Source organism: Myotis lucifugus, unplaced genomic scaffold (genome assembly GCF_000147115.1).
Source record: "Myotis lucifugus unplaced genomic scaffold, Myoluc2.0 scaffold_235, whole genome shotgun sequence".
NCBI classification, from domain to species: domain Eukaryota; kingdom Metazoa; phylum Chordata; class Mammalia; order Chiroptera; family Vespertilionidae; genus Myotis; species Myotis lucifugus.
The window spans coordinates 749,154-774,401 of record NW_005871283.1 but is presented as its reverse complement, the minus strand read 5'-3'; the positions used below and the strand labels follow the sequence as shown (position 1 = coordinate 774,401).

General features: G+C 39.0%; 1 protein-coding gene across 1 annotated transcript in view; it reads left to right on the top strand.

Annotated features, from left to right (window-relative positions):
- The window catches only part of TTLL5 (tubulin tyrosine ligase like 5), a 196,061-nt gene that overhangs the window by 74,339 nt on the left and 96,474 nt on the right, over positions 1-25,248 (top strand). The window contains exons 16-20 of the mRNA XM_023762178.1: positions 7,644-7,757; positions 8,084-8,175; positions 12,316-12,378; positions 17,534-17,572; positions 21,293-21,312. Coding sequence (XP_023617946.1) covers positions 7,644-7,757; positions 8,084-8,175; positions 12,316-12,378; positions 17,534-17,572; positions 21,293-21,312 — 328 coding nt within the window. The remainder of the gene's footprint in view (positions 1-7,643; positions 7,758-8,083; positions 8,176-12,315; positions 12,379-17,533; positions 17,573-21,292; positions 21,313-25,248) is intronic.

The window sequence follows — 25,248 nt, the reverse complement described above, 5'->3', positions numbered from 1 at the left end:
TTTATGACTCTTAGAAACTCTGCCATAATTAATGTCTCAGATGCTACCTTTAAAATAAGACAAAATATTTTATCTCCATCTCTTAATGATCAGCAGGTGCCCTCTTATTTTTCTTGTTAGCAGTAATTGAGAATACCTGTCTTTTTTTCCATGAAGACTTTTTAAAACAGCTTTTTGAAACGCTAGGGTAGCAGTCAGGGTACTGCTCCTGCTGTTCGAAGCTTTGATATGAGTGATATAGACGTTTCATACATAAGTGTGTCACTTGCAACTATTAATTTTTAGCAGAATGCTCCAGTATATTTATTTTGTCATTTGTACTGTCTGATGTAGTAAAGCTCAGAGGCTTGAATTGTAAATTTATTAAGCTACTGTTTTGTTAAATTGATTTACATGAATCCAAGAAGTGAAAAAAACACACAAACTTACTGGTTGTTTAGTATTTGGAAACTGGTTATTGTGGTTCGGTAATACGAGTTTTGGTGTTTATTTGGTAGAATTCAAAACTGTAATATTTAGAGTTTTGCATTTAGCAAGTACCTAAGTGCTCACTACTCTCCATGGCAAGCAAACACCCCCTCACCCCCCGAATCCAAGGCTGTTGACTTCAGAGAGCTTACATTCTACATATCCCTCAAACTAGTCTACTTAAGGAGAACGTTAAAAGTACTGTTCCATAGCCTTCTGAATTTGCCTCCAAAGAAGTGCCTCTGATACGTAATTCTAATCTTAATTTCTCTTTACCCATTTTAACCATAGTACATCTACTCCATTGCTGGAAGTGCCATAGGTTGCAATAGCCTGTGGATGAGCAAGACCTCTCTCTAGTAATGTCTTTGAACACTGCTAATGTGACACAGGCTTTGTGCCTTTGTGGTTTTATTCAGCCAACTTTACACATGTTGAATTCTTTGACTCTTATTGTTCTTTGCAGTGTTCTACTTTGTCACTGTCTTTCTGTTAATGAGGCACTTTCAACTCCACAGCAGTTTAGTCAAAACTCAGTAAAAAAAAAAAAGAAAGAAATTCTCTGCTCCGGCCATTTAGACTCTGTCAAGTGTTCTTTGTCTGTTGATACCAGGTTGTGGAGTCATACGTAGTTCTTTGCCTGTTGGCTGTCTGACTATTCCTTAACTGTTAGATCTTGGGCGAGTTCCCTTAAGTCTCTGAGGCTCACTTCCCACATTTGTCAAATGAGAATAATAATACGTACATGGAGTTATGGGTGAGAAAGAAATGATAAAATAGAGGCAAAGTATTTAGGATAGCTCTGGACACATAGTTTACCTTCATAAGATTTAGTCTCCTTCACACTTTTGAATCCTATTGATTTTTCTCCTACCCATTCCACAATATCTGGTGGGTGTTTTAAAAAATATTCATTTATCTATAGTTATATTTTTCACATTTGCTGTTATCCACAAATGCAAATAAATGATTTTATTATTTATTTATTTATCCATCCTCCCAGGCATTAATGAAGATTCTAAATAATGCCTAAGACCCATTTTGGAAATCACTTCTTTACTTGGTTCACTGCTATTTATCTTATCCTACAGTTTCGTCTTTTAACTGTTTTCAGTTTTTGTTTTTGTATTTTAATCATTGTATCATGACATTAAGCCCTAATTGGAAATGTAATTTTGAACAAAAATTTTATGGAATTTTTACAAATGCCTCTGTAAAATCCAAAGGTATTAAATCTATTTGCTATATTCCCTTTTTTTGTAATTTTGTCCTAAAAAAACAAAAAAAATTAAAGCATGTTTTAATATAAAGCAGTCTGCATGCTTCTATATTTCATGAACCCATTAAACTGATTGCTTATGGATTTTTTCTTTAATTACTTGTCCCATTATTTTACTAGGGATTCAAGTTAGACTTATCAGGTGGTGATCACCAGGAGCATCCTATCTAATAAAAGAGTAATTTGTAAATTAACTGTCACTCTGCGACAAAGATGGCGGGGCCCATAGCAGCTGGGGCAGGATGCTGGCAGCGTCACCCTGGCAACATGAGCCCAGCAGGCATTACCACGGCGACCCGCCAGCAGGCAGCACCCAGCAGGCAAGCGCGGCCCGCAGATAGCACCCTGCCCTGGCCGCAGCTCAAGGGAGAGAACAATAAGTAGGCGAGGCCAGGAGCCTGAGAGATCAATACAGAGGGGCACCTGCTTCAAGCCTCCGCGTTCACACACACACACACACACACACACACACACACACACACGGGGCGCCTGCTCTGAGCCTCTGCTGCCAGACTATGGCCGTCAGTAGGCCATCCACTGAGGGCTCCCGGGCTGTGAGAGGGGGCAGGCTGGGCTGAGGGACACCAACCCCCCCCCCTCCCCCCCCCCCCGTCCCCAGTGCACAAATTTTGTGCACCGGGCCTCTAGTACTTACATAATTTTGAAGATTGGAACCTTACTTGTTTTTTCTAATTCTTTGGCACCTCCTCAGTTCTTCATGATTTTTCAAACATAATTATAAGTGGTTTTGGTAAGTTTTTTGTTTGTTTTTAAAGCCAGTTCCTTTAATAAGAAGATGCATGTCTCTCAGACTTGCAGACTTACATTTATTCCCAATTTCCAGATGTTGAATATCTCTGTTTTTATTGTAACACAAGCCTACTTACTCCCCCCCCCCCTAATATTAAAGTATACTTCTGGTTGTCATTACATTTAAAGCTCTTCTATTAGCCATTTTTTTGGGGGGGGTCTATTTCCCCCCAGATTTATTTGCATTTAGCCCTTTTTGATCATTTTCTTTAATTTGATAGAATTAATTCATGTTGCTTTTAAACTTGATTTTACCTTTTATTTTCTAGAGGCAAGACACATCACAAATAAATTGAACTATTTCTAGTTCATTTGTTTCTAACACAGAATTCTAAACTTGGTAGAACAGCATCAGACACTTTTATTCTTTGCATGTGTTCTCTGTCAAACAGATTTTATTTTTGTCCCTCAATTGTGATGTCTTTTAGAATACCGCACCTGTTTTCATATTCAGTGTTTTGTCCAGTTCTTCTCATTGTAGGTGGTACTTGCCATCTTTCTTTAGGCTGAGAATTAATTTTCTGATTCAATATCTGTTTCTTACTGCTTTTAATGGGACAGGTGGTTTTTTGTCTCAGTAATTTCACATTCTCAGTTAGTTCTTCCCCAGTAATAAAGGTTAGGTGTGTAAAGGTTTCTTCTCTGGGTATATTTTGCAATCGTAAGTTGTACTAATAACATCTTTGATACATGTTGCATGGCAGAATTCTTATCAAGACAGTATTTGGCAGTTTAAGGTCTATCTGAGCACCCAGGAGTTTAAATTATGTGTCATCTAGCCAGAGACAGTGGTTCTCTGCAAGTTCAGAGTGCTTTATTTCCTTCGTGCATTCAGTCACTCCATTGGAATATGTGGCTTTAGTCTGTCTACCACCCAGCAAATGTAGCTGAGCTGACATGCCCAAAGCCAAAGCTACCGAATGGCTTGCATTTGGACTGTTTTGCTCTTGTTTGTGACAGTTCCTGGTGGCCTTTCTAATTGGTCAATTCCCCCCCCCCTTTTTTTTTTTTACTTTGCTTTTAATCTCCAGGTATGTTTCCTTAGCATTCTTCCCGCTCCCTCCTCCTCCTTTTCTTTCACCTCTTCCTCCAGTCTCCCCTTTTCTCACTGCCTTTTCTCTCACCTGTGTCTATAATTTAGGTCACATTCCTTAGTAGTTCATTTCATTAACAAATATTGGTATGATTTAACCAGTGGTCTGGGATAGTAATGCATTGTTGTTTATGTGTAAGTACATTTCTCTATAAACCAGTACAGTAGATATTATGTTGATTTTAAAAATTCTCTCTAATCTCAAATGTTTTGGAAAACTAGAGATTGGCAAAATTACTTTTGACTTTCTAATAGCTTCCCCAAAGACACTGGAAACGTGGGTGGAGTTTTAGAGAAGCATTTGAGATACCTAGACTTTAGTAGCTACAATCTTTCACTCTTCTCTTTCTCTAAGACTTTTTAATAGTTTAGATGAAAATAAATAAGGTCTCTTGGAGTATTTTTGACATCTTTTTGCAGCCTGGTGATATTTGTGGCAATAAAAGAGTAAAGCTGTTAGCTTTGTGGGGGTTAACAGCTGGGACATTCATTTAACAAGCACCATTAGCCCTCAGGCCCTCAGACCCTTTCTCTTTCAGACCTCGCAAATACCCCAGCCAGGAGCACCTGCCTGAATTTCCATGTGTCCCACCCAGAGAGCCCACAAAAATGCTGGCAGTAGCCAGAGTTACAGTTGTGAGCTGTGAGTAGCAAGAGAGCGGTTGTGAATGTGTATGGGAGACAACTCTTTGAAAGTGATTTGCAGCGAAGGATAAGAGTTTTGTGGTGCTGATTCACTGTTGATGGGAACAGGTTTAGATTCGTAGAGGAAAGCTGCAGCATCATTATAGTCCCAGCCTCCAGAAGCCAGGAATATCCTTTTATTAGGAAGCAGTTCCACAGAGGTACAAATTAGGTCCTAGAGCCCTGGCTGGTTAGAGCATCATATCCATATGCTAAGGTTGCGGGTTCAATCCCCAGTCAGGGTACATTCGAGAATCAACCAATGAATGCATCAATAAGTGGAACAGCAATTCTCTCTCTCTCTCTCTCTCTCTCTCTCTCTCTCTCTGTCTCTCTCTCTCTCTCTTTTTCTCTTCCCTACGTCCTCCTCTCCCTCTCTATTTAAAAAAAAAAAGAAAATTAGGTCCTAGAAAAGCAAATATATATGAGCAACAAAAACAAAAATTGGAGGTGCTCAGTAGATGTTATTCAATAGTGGTTTGACCCATGTTCTTAATAAATAAGATCCTGTGTTTCTTAAAACTATCCTAGTAAGTAATAACTATTTCTTAAAATATTTTTATTAACCTTTTAATATAGATGTTACTTTATCAACACTTTTATTTTATTTTATTTTTTTAAATATATTTTATTTATTTTATTTTTTTAAATATATTTTATTGATTTTTTACAGAGAGGAAGGGAGAGAGATAGAGAGTTAGAAACATCGATGATCAGAGAAACATCGACCAGCTGCCTCCTGCACATCTCCCACTGGGGATGTGCCCGCAACCCAAGTACATGCCCTTGACCTGAATCGAACCTGGGACCCTTGAGTCCGCAGGCCAACGCTCTATCCACTGAGCCAAATCGGTTTCGGCAACACTTTTAAATAATATCCTTTCTAGTCTAAAATTCTTCATCTTTATGACATCATTTAAATGTGCTTGCTTCATATTCTCTTCTTCATAATTTCAGAGGACTTTCAGGTACTCTTAAATAGTGTTAGGTGATGAGGTACTTGATTTTACAGGAATCAATGCCTGTGGCTTTCTAATCAGAGTCATGCTGTACATGTGAAGTAGATGAGTATTTTTACATTTAGTAAGTGAAAATGAGAAAAGTCCTGAAAGCATCCGTTAATGTTTTGGCTTTTCCAAATTATTCACTAAATAAGCATTCACACTTTAGCGATGTTTTCTAATGATTACATTATTTATATTGATTCCCTTTCTAAATCTTTAAACTTTCTTCTTGATTCCCCTTTAATCCCAACACATAGTATTTAATGTATACCCAGAGATTCGAAGAGAATTAAAATTTTTCCCAAACTCTTCTGTAAAGTTTTATTCTAACCATGATTGATCTGTGTGTCAGCACATTCATTCATTCATTATTTGTTCAACAAATATTTATTTACATCCTTCTCTGTGCTGAGTACCACAGGCAAAGCTAAACAGATAAAGTCCCTGCCTTCACATGTTGCTTATATCTGCTAATTTCATGGTTTTTCCTTTATATAGATATCTCATCATGGAGTTAGTTACCTGTCAGAAAATCTGTTTTGTCTTTTTATTTTATTTAAAAAAAATTTTTTTAAATTTATTTTTACTGATTTCAGAAGAGAGGAAGGGAGAAGGATAGAGAGATAGAAACATCAATGATGAGAAAGAATCGCTGATCGGCTACCTCCTGCACACCCCCTACTGGGGATCAAGCCCACAACCCAGGCATGTGCCCTGGCCCGGAATCAAACCTGGGACCTTTCAGTCTGCAGGCTGACACTCTATCCACTGAGCCAAACTGGCTAGGGCAGAAAAAGCTGTTTTTTTTATAACTCCCATACTAGTTTTGAAGATTAGTATATATCAGTCTCCCTTGTATCCAAAGGTAAAACCATTCATGGTTTTTTGTATACAGGGATGTGTTAGTCAGCTTGGGCTGCGATAACAAAATAATCATAGACTGGCTTAAACCACAGAAATGTATTTCTCACAGCTTTGGAGGCTAAAAAGTGTAAGATCAAGGTTCTGGCAAGGTAGGTTTTATTCTGAGGCCTCTTCTCTTGGCCTGTAGGTGGCCAACATCTCACTGTGTGCTCTCATGACCTCTTTCATGTGTATGCTTGGTGGGAGGAGGAGGTAGAGAGAAAGCTTTCTGGTGTCTCTTAAGGACACTAATTCCATCAGATCAGACCTCACCCTCCTGACCTCAACTAACCCTCATTCCCAAAAGCCCCACCTCTAAATACCATCACATTGGGGATTAGGGCTTCAACATATGAATTTGAAGGGACACAAAATTCAGTCCATAACAGTTAGTATTGCTAAAACGTTCAAAAATTAGTTACCAAAATGCCTTTCCATAGATAGTCTACACAAAGAGAAAAATAAATACAGGAATAGCTTCTGACAGATGGGCTTCTTCTCTCTGGACAAAGTTACTTCTAGGAATTCAGAAAGTCAATTTATACCCACATTTCTTGAATTATTTCATGTTTGCCCTACTTGGCAGATTTGTCTTATTTTATGTCTTTTCATCTGTTTCAATAATAATCTATTCTCATGCTTTATACCATCTGACTTCCCATTTTATATTTTTCTGTTCACTTAACATCAAAGTCACTTAAAACTTTTGTTCTCAGATGACATTCCTAATCATCATTCAGAAGGGAAAACAGTACAGATCATTTTGGGGGGTCTGTGGTGAGCATGGCACATTTACTTGCTTTTGCAGAGTGCCCAGGGCACGCGGCCATGACTCAGGTCTCTTAAAGTCCAGCAACCTGAGTATTTCTCAAGTTGTACTCTTTTGGTCGTAGTTCTTTTATGTGTCACTCATGACTCTATTCTCATTATTTTCCCCTTCAAGTTCTAAAACATCCCACCACCCAACTTGTTCATCTGTGACAATAGCTCTTTGGTTTCCTGTCTTCTGTCTCAGTTCTAATTCTTCTTCCCAGTGATGAAAAGAGTATAGTTACTGAAATAAATGCACACTTAATTTTATACTGAGGTTTTCCTCATACTTTTTCCATATTCTTGAAAATATTAAATGTATTCTAAACCAAGATTAGGAGTACTAGCTTAGAAAGACACATGCACATCCTTTTTTTTCTACTTAACTATCTCAACCCATATTAGTTTCCTACTCTTCTGTTTTCTCTTCTTGCCTTTGAGTTTACCAGCTTTCATTTCTTTCCCAGGGTTTCGAAAATGGGCTTTGGATTTGAGCTTACACATATTCGGAAAGATAATGATGTTGAGGAACTGAATAGAGGGAAATACAGAAAGGTAATAAAATGTTTTTTTCGTTTGTTTTTCTTTTTAGCGTTCCCGTCCGCTCTCTGCCAGTGATGCGGAGATGAAAAACCTTGTGGGCTCAGCCCGGGAGAAGGTGCCGGCGAAACTAGGTGGTTCTGTGCTTGGTCTGTCAATGGAGGAGGTGAGATAACTGTTTCAGGCTTTTGTGGTTCAGAGAACATTAGTGAGTTACTTATAATATTCATGACCAGCTCCTATCTTATATTGAAAAATATATTGATAATATATTATATTGCATGTAACCAGATCTCAATATATTATCTTATATTGAAAAATATAAGATTCAAGATGGGGGAAATTTTTTTTTTCCAGAAAACAGCATCTTAAATGTAATTAATTTCTTCCTCATGCTTCTTTCATATTCTTGGATCATAACTCTTTTCTATAACTGCATGAATTCCAGTTTTCAAAATAGATAGTAATTTTATTTTATTTTCCTCTATGTAGATCAGAGTTTTACGGAGGGTGAAGGAAGAGAATGATCGGAGAGGTGGATTTATTCGGATATTCCCTACATCAGAGACATGGGAAATATACGGGTGAGGTGACTGCCTTTTTTTTTTTTTAAATCTATACCTTACATCCACACAATTGGATAATTGTGACATGGTGTCATTATTGCTCCCCACATGGTGCTTTTCTTATTTTGTTTGTTTATTTATTTACTAGGGCCTGGTGCACAAAAATTTGTGCACTCGGGGAGGGGGTCCCTCAGCCCAGCCTATGCCCTCTTGCAGTCTGGGACCCCTCGGAGGATGTCCACCTGCTGGCTTAGGCCTGCTCCCTGGGGGATCGGGCCCAAGCTGGCAGTCAGACATCCCTCTGGCAGCCCGGCAGTCCTTGGGGGATGTCCATTTACCAGCAGGGAGCAGACCTAAGCTGCAATCGGACATCCTTAGTGCTGCTGAGGAGGCGGGAGAGGTTCCCGTCGCCACTGCTGTGCTGGCAGTCATCAGCCTGGCTTGTGGCTGAGCAGAGCTCCCCCTGTGGGAGCGCACTGACCACCAGGGGACAGCTGCTGCATTGAGCATCTTCCCCCTGGTGGTCAGTGTGTGTCATAGTGACCAGTGATTTCCAGTCGTTCTGCTGTTAGGATCAATTTGCATATTACCCTTTTATTATATAGGATAGAAGCCTGGTGCACGGGTGGGGGCCGGCTGGTTTGTCCTGAAGGGTGTCCTGGATCAGGGTGGGGGTCCCGCTGGGGTGCCTGGCCAGCCTGGGTGAGGGGCTGATGGGTGTTTGCAGGCTGGTCACACCCCCTTCAGGGTGGGGGTCCCCACTGGGGTGCCTGGCCAGCTTGGGTGAGGGGCTGATGGCTGTTTGCAGGCTGGTCAAGCCCTCACCCCATGGAGGTTTGGCCAGCCTGGGTGAGGGGCTGATGGCTGTTTGCAGGCTGGCCACACCCCCTTTAGGGTGGGGGGGTCCCCACTGGGGTTCCAGGCCAGTCTGGGTGAGGGTCTGAGGGCCGTTTTCAGGCTGGCCAAGCCCCCCGGCGATGGAAGCTCCCAGCCTCTCCTTTTTTTCTTTTTTTTTTTTAAATTCTGGGATTTATTTACATTATATAATTGAAACTTTGTAGCCTTGAGTGGAGCTCAGAGCCAGCCAGGGTGGGCGGGAAGCTTGGCTTCCTCCATCGCCAGGGGCAACCCAAGCCTCCTGCTCGCTCCAGCTCCGTGGCCACGGCCGGCTGAAAGCAGGTATCTGGGGTTTGTTTATCTTCTATAATTGAAACTTTGTTGCCTTGAGTGGAGCTCAGAGCCGGCCCCAGCAGGCGGGAAGCTTGGCTTCCTCCATCACTGGGGCAACCAAGCCTCCTGCTTGCTCCAGCTCAGTGGCTGCCAGCCGCCATCTTGGTTGGGTTAATTTGCATATAGTTTGCTCTGATTGGCTGGTGGGTGTGGCTTAAGGTGTAGCAAAGGTATGGTCAATTTGCATGTTTGTCTTTTATTAGTGTAGATAAGACTATGAATATCACCAACCCAAGCACTAGAGCATTAACAATAATTTAATCTACCTATGCATTCCTCCTCTTTTTTTTTTTTTTTTAATCCCCTGCCTCTTTCCTAACTACCCTCCTAATTTAGGATTGGACACTCCTAGATTTTGTGCTTATCATTACCTTGTTTTGGAAAAAAAATGTTTTATCATCTATATGTGTGCCTAAGCAATATATTGTTTATTTTTAGTTATTGAGATCTGGTTACATGCTATAAAATGCATCCATTTTAAGTGTACAGTTTGACGATCAGTTTTAACAAATATAAACACCAGTTAAACCACCGCCATCACCACAATCAAGATATAGAACATTTCTGTCACCTCCAGAAGTCCCCTTCTGTCTCTTTTAATAGTCATTCCCCCATTACCTCAAGTCTCAGACATCTACTGATCTGCTGTATGTCACTCTAGTTTTCCTAGAATTTCATATAAGTGGAATCATACAGAATGTACTCTTTGGTGTCAGGATTTTTTTGTTTGGTGCAGTGTTTTTGAGATTTATTCATGTTGTTTAAAGTAATAGTTATGTCATTATTGTTACGTACTGTTTCAGTATATGAATATACCACAATTTGTTTATCTATTGGGCTGTTGTGGAGCATTTGGGCTGGATCCAGTTTGGGGCTGTTATGGAGAAAGCTGCTATGACATTCATGGACAAGTCCCTGTATGGATGTATGATTAGGTTATGTTTCTTTTGGATAAATACATAGGAATGGAATAGGTGGGTCATGTGATAAGGGATAAAGGGTAATAGTACCATTTTGCCAGTATAAATGTATGAGCGTTCTACTTGTTCCCCATCCTTGGCAACACTTGTTATTGTCAGGCTTTTACTTTTAGGCATTCTAGTAGTAGCATATCTCTATGGTTTTAACTTGCTCTTCTATGGATAATGATAATGAGCATTCGTATTCTGTTGGCCATTTGTGTATCTTATTTTTCTATTTTAAATTTAGGATTTTTATCTTTTTTTAATATATTTTTATTTCAGAGAGGAAGGGAGAAGGAGAGAGAGATAGAGGCATCAGTGATGACAGAGAATCATTGATCAGCTGCCTCCTACACGCCCCCCATTGAGGATTGAGCCCGCAACCCAGGCATGTGTCCTTGACTGGAATCGAACCTGGGATCCTTCAGTTCCCAGGCCTATGCTCTATCCACTGAGCCAAACTAGCTAGGGCGGATTTTTATCTTTTTATTATGTGTTATGAAGGACTTTAGATACAAGCCCTTTCTCAGCTATTTATATTGTGAATATTTTCTTCAAGTCTGTGGCTAGTTTTTTCACTTTTGTAACAGTGGCTTTTAAAAAACAGAAGTTTTAAATTTCAGTGAAGTCCAGTTGTTCAAATTTGTATTAATACATATTTATTGAGTATTAACCAAGTATTAATATTTGCCTGGTACTTTGGATTATAAACCAGATATTATTATATGGGAACCCTGCTCTTTGAGAATTAACGGTAAGATTATGGAGAAATTGTGTATACATATGATAAAAATAGCTCAGATTTTTGTAGCTCTATGTAATTATAATGTACTTAAACACATCATTGTTTTGCTCACTTTAATTATGAGGAAAGTAAGGCTCAGTAATGTGACTTGTTTGTGATCTCACAGTGGGACTTGACACAGGGATTCTGACTCCAGATTCTACTTTTGTCCTGCTTCGTCATGCTGCTTTCCGAGAACAACTTGACTCTCTGAGACAGTATATAACAGGTCCCTCTGATATACAGTAAAGGCCAGGGTAGTTCAGACAAAGGCACCTCTGTAGACTTGGAACAGTCATATCAGGAAGGCTCCCTGCAGCAGGGTGGTCCGAGCTCCTTTTGGAGAATAGGTTCTGAACGTATCCAGACAGAGGCAAAAGGATCAGTGGGAGGTGTGGTGTGAGAGGACCGTAAGGAGCCTTGCCTGGCTCTACTGCAGGATCCATGTTGGGGAACTGTGTGGACAAAGTGTGGTATAGATTATCCAACTTTTGAAAACTTGGAAGAGAACGTGTATGCCTCCAGCAGTAGGCATCAAGGAGCCATTGAAAGCTCTGGAGGAATTTCTTGATTGAAACAATCTTCCATCCACATTCTCTCATTTTTGCATCCCCCATTTCCAACTTCATTTGACCTTTTCTCTCAGCTAGATACGATTTTTTTGCTGGTGGCTTTGTTTTCATTTTCAGTTTTATTTTCTGAATTTAGTATATCACCTTTAGTAATCCAAGAAATCCTGCTTTTATTTCTTATTTTCTAAATAAGCCCTCTATTCCTTGTATTATATTTGCTGCTACTCTAGTATTTTATCATTTGAAAAATATTTTTGTTGATTTCAGAGAGGAAGGGAGAGGGAGAGATAGAAACATCAGTGATGAGAGAGAATCAGTGATTGGCTGCCTCCTGCACAGCCCACTCTGGGGATCAAGTCTGCAACCCAGGCATGTGCCCTGCCTGGGAATCGAACCGTGACCTCCTGGTTCATAGGTCGACACTCAACCACTGAGCCATGCCGGCTGGGCTATTTTATCATTTTAATTTGAGCAACTGCCTCCTCCTTTGCCACTTTAGAAACAGTACATTAGTAACCTGCTACTTCTGTACTTGATTCCTGGTTTTATTTCTATATTTTCTGTTTTCAATAAGCTTAAGAAATAACCAGTTCCTTTCTTTGTCTTTCAGGTCCTACCTTGAACACAAAACCTCCATGAACTATATGCTGGCAACACGTCTCTTCCCGGACAGGTAGGGATTTGCTATTCTTATAAATTTGGTAGGACTAGATCACAAAATTAGGGAATAGAACATACAGTGAAAGAAAAACAGCTCTATAAAAGTCTTTATGTAAAAGCTTTGATAGAAAGGGCCTTGCAGAAAATACAGCATAATAGCTCATTTTTCCAGAATTCATTCACTCTCAGCACTTTGTAACATTTCCAGAGGCTAAGAATGTTAAACTAATCAAGCTGCCTTTATGTAGAGGGGAATATGTGCTTATCTTCTAACAAATATGCCTTTTTGTTAATCTATTAACCAAATGGTGTTTTGGAATATAAAACAAATATTAGATGGGATTAAAGCATAAAGATCTTTAAATTTTAAAGATCTTTTAATTTTAAAAGTTAAACCATAAAGATCTTTAAATAAACTTAACAGATGCCCTAAACTTTATTCTTTTTAAAGGAAGGCGCTTATTCAGTGCCTTTTTACTTTAGACACAATTTGAGCAGACATGATCATCTGTTTTTCCAGACCAGAAGAGATTAGAATGATCAGATTAGAAAGGTGGAGGGGAGGTAATTCACAAAATAAATACACTGAGAATTGTAAGAAATGACAACTGATAACCTTAATACAAGGGAAAATAGGGGGAAATGATGGAAAACAGACATTGGAATTCAAATAGCATAGCAATCAGAGACCGCTCAGTCCCACATATTTTTCTTGCCCCTGAGACATAGCTGCATTACAGTGCAGTTCAGTAATTGACTATGAAAATAAGGTACTTTAGTTATTTAGAGAAACCTATATTCAATTCAGGGTACATGTCCTTTATGCAGGACTCTTTTTTTAAATCCTCACCTGAGGACATTTTTCTATTGATTTTTAGGGAGAGTGGGGGAGGGAGAGGAAAAGACAGAGAGAAACATCGATGTGAGAGAAACACATTGATTGGTTCGTGGGATAGTTAAACAAGATACCCAGATTTCAGCTGTTTCTTGCAATTTCATGATCTGTTATCAGGAAATATGGGATTTACAATTTCTCTCTGTAACTTTATGCTTATTACCATTGATGAACTAATTACACTGCCCAACTTGTAATGAAAGAAACCTTCAGATTTACTTAGAAAACATAGAAGCCTGGTTTTTTTATGAGGCTCCCCATCCTTAGAGTTCATATGTGTTACTTTTCATTACTTTGGTTTTTAGTGGATGAGTACTTTCAGTCTGAAGATTTCAGTCTTTCAACTGGAGGAAGTATACCTCTCATCCTGCCTTTTCTCTTCGTGTGGAACTTTGTTAGATGAATTTTGGATCTTTTGCTATTTCCTTCATAGTTCTTTACTTTTTGCTCAGACTTTTGATCTCATTATCTCTTAGATTTAAATTCTGGGAGACTTCTTGAACTTTGTCTCCAAAAATTCTAAATAAATCTAAACTCTAACAACTTCAGCCTTACCTATTTAAGACCAGCACAGAAGAGGGTTGTTCAATTTATTTTTTTACTTTGGCAAGTATAATTTTAATATCAAAGAACTATTTTTGCTTTCTGACTAGTTTTCATAGTTTATGGATGTAATATCTTTTCACATCTCTTTGACTTTTTTTTTTTTTAAGAACAGTTTATTGATTTTTAGAGAAAGAGTAAGGGCGAGGGAGAGAGAAAAAGAATCATTGATGGGAGAGTGCAGCATTGATTGGTTCCCTCCTGCATGCCCCTTACTGGGGATCAAGCCCGCAAACGGGGCATGTGCCTTGACTGTGACTCTAACTGGCAACCTTCTGGTGCACAGGACTATGCCCAACCAATTGGGCCACACCGGCCAGGGCTCTTTGATATTCTTAATTAGTTTGTTTAGTGTTCTTTTCTGTTTTTTGGTGGGGTTTTTTTGTATTATATTTAATTCTTCTGGATTAGTTCTGTTTGTTTATGTCATTCTTTCTAGTTTGTACTGTTATATTTCCTCAAATACTAGTATTTGATGATCTTTGATTTCCAGTCGTATCTATAAGTAATGGACTGTTTGCTTAGGATAGGCAGGCTACACGAGCTTCCTCACGGGTAGTATTGGTCTGTTTCTGAACTGATGTGGACTCTGGGCTTGTGTCTAGGTCTTTCCATATTTGGGCTTCCCATGAGGGAGAAGGAGGGCAGAGCACCACAATAGCCAAAATTAGGAAACATTCTGCTAGGGGTAGCATACAATAAAAAAATTTGAAATGTAACTTGTGCTTTTTAATTAACACATTCAATAACAAGACCTAGCAGTGGGTCTTATAACCACCATAATTTCAAAAGTATGGTAAGTGTTGGCAATGTTTTGAGACTCCTCTTAACAACTCTAAAGTAATATGAAAAAAGATGTTACTTCTTTGGGTAATGAAATCACAGTAATACTACTGAGAATGGTTTCCTGCATGTATATGAAGGAAATGCTAAATTTCAGTTAATATTTTTTCTATCTACTCCCTGAATTCTTTCTTCAGGCCCCAGTTAACACTTCTGCATTCCAAAAACTTGGATTAAAAAAACCCTGAATTTCCCTATTTAGCAAAGAAAGCCCCTCATGATCTACTCTTGACAGGCTTTTCAGTCTAATCTTCACTTCTCCACACAACCCATGGCCAACCAGACCACATCTGCATGCTCTTTTATGCCTCCTTATTTTTACATATCACTGTACCTCAGAATGACCTTTAGTCCATTCCTAACTTCTTTTTCTAACTATGTTCTTCTTTCTCTTAACCAGACCAGGAGAGGTTCTTTATCCCTCAGTCTGATTTAAATTTCCATATCTATAATAATAAAAGCGTAATATACTAATTAGACCGGATAGCTGAATGACCTTCTGGACGAAGCCGTAGCAGCGAGGGCTGAGGCAGAGGCGGTTAGGGTGATCAGGCAGGCAGGCAAGCAGTCAGGGCTGATCAGGCAGGCGAGCAGTTAGGGGCGATCAGGCAGGCAGGCAGAGTGGTTAGGGGCTATCAGGCAGGCAGGCAGAGGCAGTAGGGGCAATCAGGCGGTTAGGGGCGATTAGGCAGGCAGGCAGAGTGGATAGGGGTGATCAGGCAGGCAGGCAGAGTGGTTAGGGGCAGCAGGCAGGCAGGCAGAGTGGTTAGGGGCAGCAGGTAGGCAGACGATCAGTTAGGGGTGATCAGGCAGGCAGGCGAGCGGTTAGGGGTGATTAGGCAGGCAGGCAGAGTGGATAGGGGTGATCAGGCAGGCAGGCAGAGTGGTTAGGGGCAGCAGGCAGGCAGACGATCAGTTAGGGGTGATCAGGCAGGCAGGCAAGTGGTTAGGGGTGATCAGGCAGGCAGACAGAGTGGTTAGGGGCGATTAGGCAGGCAGGCAGGTGAGCAGTTAGGGGCCAGCAGTCCCGGATTGCAAGAGGTATGTCCGACCGCAGGATCGGGCCTAAACCGGCAGTCGGACATCCCCCAAAGGGTCCCAGATTGCGAGAGGGTGCAGGCCAGGCTGAGGGACACCCCTCTCCCCACCCCCCATGCACGAATTTCATGCACTGGGCCTCTAGTTATATTATAATTGCCTGTTTTCTAACTAGTCTATCTACTTTATAAGTTGACTTTTATGAGTAAGTACTTTGTTATGTTCATCTTTGTCAAGTATCAAGAATATACTACATGGTAGGCTCACATACAAAAACATGCTTTGGAAAAAATTGAAGAATTAAAATTGTATTTATTGCAAGCACTAACATCTTCCAATAGGCTCTTCTCTTTTATTTGAAGTGATGTTTTTCCTCTTTCAGATTCCATTGTATTATTGTCAGAACTACTTTCTAACTAATTCTGTAATCATTTCTTATAGGTTAATTTTGTCTCTTTCCTGCCCTCCTCCACTCCTCCCTCACCTACCCACCCTGCTCTGGCAAACAGTATCTTACATACTTTCATACATTGTGATAGTAATTTTAACCCTTTCAAATTAATAACACCTGGGGATCTGGTAAACCATGTTTATCCCCTGGTCCCACCCCCAAACTCTGAAGTACTAGTATTTACTAAAAAGCTGCATAGGTGATGGTAATGTGAAGTCATGATTGCAAATTAGTGGAAAAAACCATTATATGATGGAAAAATTAAAATAATCTTGAGACTTTCTGATGACAGTAGGACAATATGAGGACATTAGAATGAATAGAAGACATGGGAAGGAAAAAACAAAGCATTTTGGTGAAGACAAACTTTTCACTTGATTTTTTATAGATAGAAAATCTTGATATTGATTGCATTTGTGTCTTAAAAACCCACACAATACCAAAGGTTACACATTGTGTAATTCCATTTATATAACATTTTGAAATGATACAATTTTAGAATGGAGAACGGATTAAAGAGAGCCTGGAGTTAGGTAAGCAGTGTGTTGTCACGAAAGAGCAACATGGGATCCCTATGGTGAAGGAAGTGTTCAGTATCTTGCCTGGACACATGAACTTGCACACTGATAAAATTATACTGAGCTACATATACACATATACGAATGAGTACAAGTAAAATGGGAAATTTAAGAAAAGAGTGTTAAGTGAAAGGAAATCGAATGAGGAAAAAATTTTTTAAAGGAAAAAAACAAAAGCCAATTTAACATGAATGGCATTCACCTACTTTGGTTAGAGCCCAACAAGTGATGGAAAGCCCAACAAGTGTGGAAAATCTATTTCTCTTGAGCAGCTCTTTGGACCTCGTAAGAATGGAGATTGGTTTCTTTTCCTAATACAGTTCAGTGAAAGCATAAAGAGTACTGGAGTGTGAAACCTAAGCCCTGGGTTCAGATTTAAGCCTAGTAAGCTCCAACCTTGGGCATGTCATAAAATGGTCTTTCTATAAATGGGGCTAATAGTAACCTTCTTCACATGATTGTTGTGAAGAATAATGTGACTTGATTTGTGACTGGATATACACATGCAAGTAATTGTTACGACTTTTCTTTAGAATTCATTTGTTCTATCCCTTTTGTGTTTCGATCCTCCCTCAAGCTCCCGGTACTCTGTTCTTTTCTGGGCATGTTCTCAGTCATCTCTCTGCTTCTCCCTCAACATGTCTTCCCTGGCATAATTCCATGTTGAATCTCTACAATACAAATGTCAGGTGTGAGTGTGTGAAATCAGAGAGAATATCTGCAATGTGCTCTAACCCACTTGCCCTTTCTACTTCTGCAGGGGAAACCCAAGAAGAAGCTTATTGACAGGAAGAACACGGTAACTGATTTTTAAAAGTTGAGCAATTTTTTCCATGTGCGTAGTATGTGATCATGCACAGACTAAATATGCATGATACTTCATAGAACCATTTTCAATTTGGCTCCGCTTGAGTAGTAACATGAAAATGTTTTCTATCAAAACATTATTCTGTAGCAACTTTTTACAAACGAAGTTTGGGATTTATGTACTTACTTATAACTACAGGTATATCATTTCAACTGATAATAATAGTATTCTTCTTTGGCTATGTAAGAGAGACCAAAATATTAATGAAATTTCAAGACTGCCCATGTTAGATTCAAATAAGAGGTTAAGTTTTGGCTTTAACATACCTGGGCATACAGCTCTGCACCTTATGGGACTGAATAGAACTACTTCCAATTTGCCATGAAACTAAAAATATGCAAAATACCTGTGGCTGCTCACTTTGGCAGAGGAGAGAAAGAAAGGTCTTAGAGGAAGAGCTGAGGATGGCCTTATCCAACTGAAGACTCCAACCACAACAAAACTCTTCAACCTAAACTCACACCCTCTGGTTTCAGACATTACATACATCCCCTTTGCTTTATATATCTTTAAAAAGCAAAATGAGAACAATAAGAAACATTCTGTATCAGCGGTCACCAACCTTTCAGACCTCACGGACCACCAGTGGTCCACGGCCCACCCGTTGGCGACTGCTGTTCTTTAGCTTTTGCTTCTACATTTAAGAATGAAGGTAAACTTGGTCTCTCACTCAAATCTTTTAAAGCATAAATCTAATTTTTCTTTAAAAAGAAGGAAAACTGCCTATCTAGCATGGCTCAGTGGTTAAGTGTTGACCTATGAATCAGGAGTTCTTGGTCAGGGCACATGCCTGGGTTTTGGGCTAGATCACCAGTGTGGGAAGTACAGGAGGTAGCTGGTCAATGATTCTCTCTCACTATTGATGTTTCTCTCTCTCTCTCTGCCTCTCTCTTCCTCTCTGAAATCAATAAAAAAATATATATTTTAAAAGGAAAACTAATGACTGCCATTTAATTAAAGGAAAACAAATCAAGTTTGTAGCTTATTTCCAAATGAAAGTCATATTTAGTGTTTAAGTTTTCTCCAGTTTTCAGTCAAGGAATATGCTTCCTAGAGTATATGCTATCAATTTTGAAATTAGAAAAAACAAAACAAAAAAGAACAAAAGATAACATCTTAAACAAGAATATTTAAAAATCAGTGAGTTCTGTCCTTTGTTCATTTTTTGCCACTCATTTTATATGGCTTGGCCATCAGTAGGGTTTTTTTGTTTTTGTTTTTTTTTAATATATATTTTATTGATTTTTTACAGAGAGGAATGGAGAGGGGTAGAGAGTTAGAAACATCGATGAGAGAGAAACATCGATCAGCTGCCTCCTGCACATCTCCCACTGGGGATATGCCCGCAACCAAGGTACATGCCCTTGACCGGAATCGAACCCGGGACCCTCCAATCCGCAGGCCAACGCTCTATCCACTGAGCCAAACCGGCTTCAGCAAGTAGGGTTTTTTTATGTGGTATAGAGGCATAAGCAAATGAAAGGTGGTGTGACAGACCATATGTTGTAGCATGAAACAAGTCCTAATATATTTAAAAGGATTAAAAGCATATAGAGTATGTTCCTTGACCACATGGAGGTTAGAAATCAGTAAAATAGAAAAAAATCTCTAAATATTTAGGAATTAACATATTTCTAAATAATCCACAGGTGAAGGAAGAGATGAGGAAGGAAACTTTTTGAACTGAAGGGTAATAAAAATATAACATTAAAATGTGTGGGATCTAGTTAAGGAGTGTTTCTAAGGAAATTTATATCTTCAAGTGCTTATATTAGGAAACAGAACTAAGTCACTGATCTAATATACATTTTATGAAACTGGAAAAAGAAGAATAACCCAAAGTAAGTAGAAGAAAGGAAATAATAAAGGACAGATATCAAATAAATTTTAAAAAACAATAAAGAAAATTAATAAAATTCAAAATTGGTCATTGATAAGATAGCAGAATTGATAAACCCTTATGTAGTCTGATCTAGAAAAAAAACAAGAGAACCCTAATTGCCAATATGAGATAGGAAAGACGGATATCACTATAGATTTTAAAGACATAAAAAAGATATTATTAACAATCTTCTTGTACTACTTTGACAACTTACAAAAAATGTCTGAATTTCTTGTGGGAAGAGAACACTTAGTAAAACTGATATAAGCTAGAATACAAATTTTGAATATTTTTATACCTCTTAAAAATATTGAATCCTATCTAATAAAGAGGGAATATGCTAATTAACCCTCACACTGTTGCCATGCTGTTGCAAAGATGGCGGCGCCCACAGCCAATAAGGAGGGAATATACTAACTAATTGACTGCCCCGCCCTCAAAGATGGCAGCACCCAGTTCCCTCAGCCCCCTTGCCACCCAGGGCCGGCTCGAGGTGCAGGGAAGCCTCGGATGCAGCTGCCCAGCGGCCCAGGGCCACCTGAGGCTCAGGTAACCAGGGCCGGCCAAGGCTTGTGCTGCCAGCAGTGGCAGCAGCAGAGGTGTGATGGGGGGGTCACCTTCCCCTGATCAACAGGTCGCCTCCCACCCCTGAGGGCTCCCAGACTGGACTGTGAGAGGGGGCAGGTCGGGCTGAGGGACCCCCCTCCAGTGCATGAATTTTTATGCACCGGGCCTCTAGTTTGTAACAAAAAACCTTCCTACAAAGAAAACTCCAGGCCCAGTGGTTTCACTGGTAAACTCTATCAAGCATTTGAGGAAGAATAACAGTCTTACACAAACTTTGAAAAATCTAGGAAGGGACGCTTTCCAATTTTTTATATGATGCCAGCATAACTACTACACCAAAATCTGACAAAGACATTTAAGAAAAAGAAAATCACAGACAAATGTCTTAATGAACATAGATACAAATTTCCTTTTTTTTTTCTTTTTTTAATATATTTTATTGATTCAGAAGTAGAGAGAGATAGAAACATCAATGATGAGGGAGAGTCATTGATCAGCTGCCTCCTGCACGCCCCCTACTGGGAATCAAGACTACAACCCAGGCATGTGCTCTGACCAGGAATCAAACCATGACCTCCTGGTTCATAGGTTGACACTCAACCACTGAACCACAGCAGCTGGGCTAGATACAGAATTTCTTAAAAGAATATTAGCAAATAGAATCCCTTAGTATGTAAAAAGGATAATACATAGGACTAAAGTGAGATTTTTCCCGTAATGCAAAGTTGGTTTGATATTTGAAAATCAGTTAAGACCTGGCCAGTATAGCTCCTTTGGTTGGAGCATTGTCCCCATATGCCAGGGTTGCAGGTTCCGTTCTTGTTCCAGCACATACAAGAATCAACCAATGGGTGCATAAATGAGTGGAACAACAAATCCATGTTTCTCTCTCTTTCCCTGCTCTCTTTGAAGTCAATAAAATAAAACCAGTCAATATAGTTCATATTAAATAAAAGGAAAAACACCAGATGATCATTTTATTAGCTGCAAAAAAAAAAGAGGAGAAGGCATCTGATAAAATTAACATTGTGAGAAAACTCTTAGCAAGTTAGGAATAGGAGGGAACTTTTCAATCTGATAAAGGCCTTCTCTGAAAAATCTATTTCTAATATCATACTTAATGGTGAAATATTGAAGACGTACCCCCTATGATTAGCAATAAGGTAAGATGTCTGCTCTCACCACATATATTCCCTTTATAGTAGAGGTCCTAAGCAGCACAGTAAAGCAAATAAAATACAATAAAATAAAAGGCATATAAATTGGAAAGGAGGATGTTAAGTGTCTGTATTCTTGGTTAGTGGACATCAGGTAACTAGAAAATCCCAAAATATCTACAGAATACAAGAACATACAAGTATATTTAGCAGTATCTTGAGATACAAGATCAATATACTAAAACATTTTTAAATACAGTAGCAGAAAATACTTGGAAAGTGAAATTTAAAATTCTATTTATAATAGCATTTGAAAATATAAAATTCTTAGGGGTAAATTTAACAAAATATGTTCAATACCTATACAGATAAAGCTACTGAATATTACTGAAAGAGATTTAAAAGATCTAAGTAAGTGGAAAGATATGTCATGTTCATGGATTTGAAGATATAATATTGTACACATCAATTCTCTTGATATGTATAATTGATATAAATTGATCTAAATATCCAGTGCAATATCAATTATTAATCTAGGAGATTTGTGTAGAAATTGACCAAATTTTTTTATTTATATGGAAATGCAAAAGACTTAGAATATCCAAGGTAATCTAGGAAAAGATTTAGAGTCCCTGACTTACAGAAATTCTATAATGCTATAGTAATCAAAACTGGGGGAAATCGATCACTGAAACAGAGGAAGAGCCTAGAAATAGACTCATATTTATAATGTAATCTAGTAGGGAAAGGAAACTTAGAGATGATTCATAGGCATAAACATAAAAGCTATTACTATAAAACTTCTTGAAAATATCTCTGACTTTGAGTTTGGCAAAAGTTTTTAGCTATGACACAAAAAGCAATAAGCAAAAAAGAAAAATGAGAAAGTTTAGTTTCTCAAAATTAAAAACTTTTGTTTATCATAAGATACTGTTAAGAAAATGACTAAGTGAGCCATCAAAAGGAAGATATGTGAATAGCCAATATTCTCATGAAAATGTGCTTAACATTAGTTACCAGAGAATTACAAATTAAGTCATGAGATACCACTAAACATCCAGCAGAATGGATAAAATTATATCAAGTCATCTTGTATATTTTAATGTCTTACAATTTTATTTGTGAATTATCTCTAGACTAATAAAAGAGAAACGTGCAAATTGGTGTCACTCCGCTATGCTCACCAGCCAATCAGAGTGGCTATGCAAATTAACCCAACAAATATGGCGGTTAATTTGCATACACAGGCGCAGAGTGAAGACTGAAGAGGCTTGGCCGCAGCAGAGAAGCCAAGCCTCGCTGTGGCCACACCAAAGGCCTGGGTTCCAGGTGCCGGAGGAAAACCGGTACCAGCAGCCAGGGGAAGGAAGGCCTATTGCGTGAATCTTCGTGCAACAGGCTTCTAGTACGTCAATAAAACTCAGGGGAGGGGAGAGAATGACAACATCAAATGGTGAGGATGTGGAGCTAGTAATGGAACTCATATAAATTGTCATTGGCTGTAAAACTGGTACAAGCACTTTAGAAAGATTCTGGCAGTTCATTAGAAAAGCCTAGAAAATTCCACTTGGAGATCTTTACCCAGGAGAAATGAAAAAAAAACAAAACAACAACAACAAAAAACAACACAAAATGACGTACACATATGTTTTTTGTTTTTTTAAAAAATATATTTTATTGATTTTTTTACAGTGAGAAAGGGAGAGGGATAGAAAGTTAGAAACATCGATGAGAGAGAAACATCGCTTAGCTGCCTCCTGCACACCCTCTACTGGGGATGTGCCCACAACCAAGGTACATGCCCCCGACTGGAATCGAACCTGGGACCTTTCACTATCCACTGAGCCAAACCAGTTAGGGCGACGTACACATATGTTTACAGCAGCTTCATAATATTCCAAAATTGGAAACAACCTAGGGATCTAACAACAGGAGAGCAGGTGAACTGTGGCTTATTCATACAGTTGGACTCATCCTCAGCAACATGGAGGGATCAGTACTGATACACACAACATGGATGAATCTCAAAAACATGCTGTATGAAAGGAGACTTACACCAAAGAGTTCATGCTATATGATTTCATTTTTATGAAGTGCTACAACAGGCAACCTAAATAGGGGATGAAAAAATTTAGAACGGTGTTTTCCTTTGGGAGTGTGAGAAAGGGATTGATTGGGAAGGGGCATGAGTACTTTCTGAGGAGATAGTAACATTAGAGTTTGGGTTTAGTATAACTGTAGGCATTTGTCAAAACTCATCAAATGGAAATTTAATATTTGGGTATTTCACTGTGTATAGTTTTTAGCTCACACACACACACAAAAACCCCCACAAAAAATGCAAAACAAATATTGAATTCTAGGTAATGATATGGATATTGAAGTCTTTAGGAGGGAAGTGCACAGATGTCTGTGTCCAGCTTTGAAATCCTTTAAAAATTAAATGGGTTGATGGACGAAGAATGGAAGATTGGATGTACATGTGATGAAACAAATACAATAAAATATTCATTGTAGAAACAGCAGTAGGTAAATGGATATTCACTATACATTGCTTACACTTTTCTGTTCATTTAAATATTTTCATAATAAATAGTTGGCAAAATAAAAGCGGCTAAAAGGTATTACAGCTTAATTTATAGGGATTTCAATTGTTTATTAATTTGAAAAGTGTTATATGTCAGCTGTGCACTGGGCAGTCTGATAAGCACCACTGATCCAGTGCTCAAAACAAGTATGTTCCTTGCCCTTCTGTTTATCAGATTCATATTTTCCCCAGCATTTCCTACCTCCATCCCTTGTACTAGTTAGGATTTCTCTATCTATTCTGGGTTTCTTAGAAGCTCATAGTCATTATTTTAAAATATCAGATTTGTTTTATTTTCTTTATTTACTTGGCTAAATGTCTATCTTCACAAATATGTGTATGTGTATACGCGGGAGGGCGGAGCAGTGTTCAGTTGGGACTCTCATTTTTAAAGTTCATTAATTTGCTTCTCGTTTCTGCCTTTGGTGTCAGGACCTTCCCTGTTCTTGACTCAATTTTCTCCTCTAAAGAGAAGGCCTCCAAAAGATTCACTATTCTTTTCATGCACCCAGAAATCCCTCCAAGTCCTAAATAGACTAAAAGACACAGCCTTTCCATCGAACTCGGGAACTGAAAGTTTCCAAAGGAATGGAGATGATTCTTTGACCTCAAAGGGAATCCACTTTGATTTCTAGAGTGTTGAAGAGGGCAAGTTCAAAGCTGCCTGCCTTCACACACTAACATGGAGGCTTCTTTCTGGCCCAGTGACCAAGAACCCTCTTTCTCTTTGGTTATCTCTGCTGCCCTGTACTTTACCCAGTTCTTGTCTGGATTGGATCTGCTACCTGTCACTTCTTTCATTTGTGACTTATTTTAATGCCTAATGTAGCTGCTGCCGTCTCCTTTCCGCATCCCTTTCCCATTCATGAGCTGATTGAATTTGGCCTTGTCCTACATCTGTGTCTGCCCTTGGCTGTGCCTCTAACTCCTGACCTGTACTCGACACCTGAAGAGCCCTGCCCCCTCGCCCCACCTACTCGCATAACGAAGTAGGTTCTAAGGGAGGAGTTCCTCCTGTTGGAATACTTGAGGCTTGGAGTGTCCCAGGGTCCTGGTAACTTTTTACCAAGACCCTTCCCCTGTGAGACTCAGTCAGCTCCGTGCTATCATATTCATGATTATCAGCCATTCCTCCCCTCATCTGACCTCCGCTATATTTGTTAAATATGGTATAGTCAAAACAATATTTGTATAATTCTAAGTTATAATGAATAACAATAAAATAAACACCTCTAGTCACCACCTAGCCTGAGTGTTAAAATGTTACCAGTATCTCCCGGTTGTTCTTAAGGCATAAAGTATTGGGTAGCACTTTCTGATCTCTGCAATAAATAGCCAGTATTACAGAATATCTAAAAATACTTAAGCATTGTCTTCAGATATATTTTGGTTCAGAATATTTAACAAATTCAGG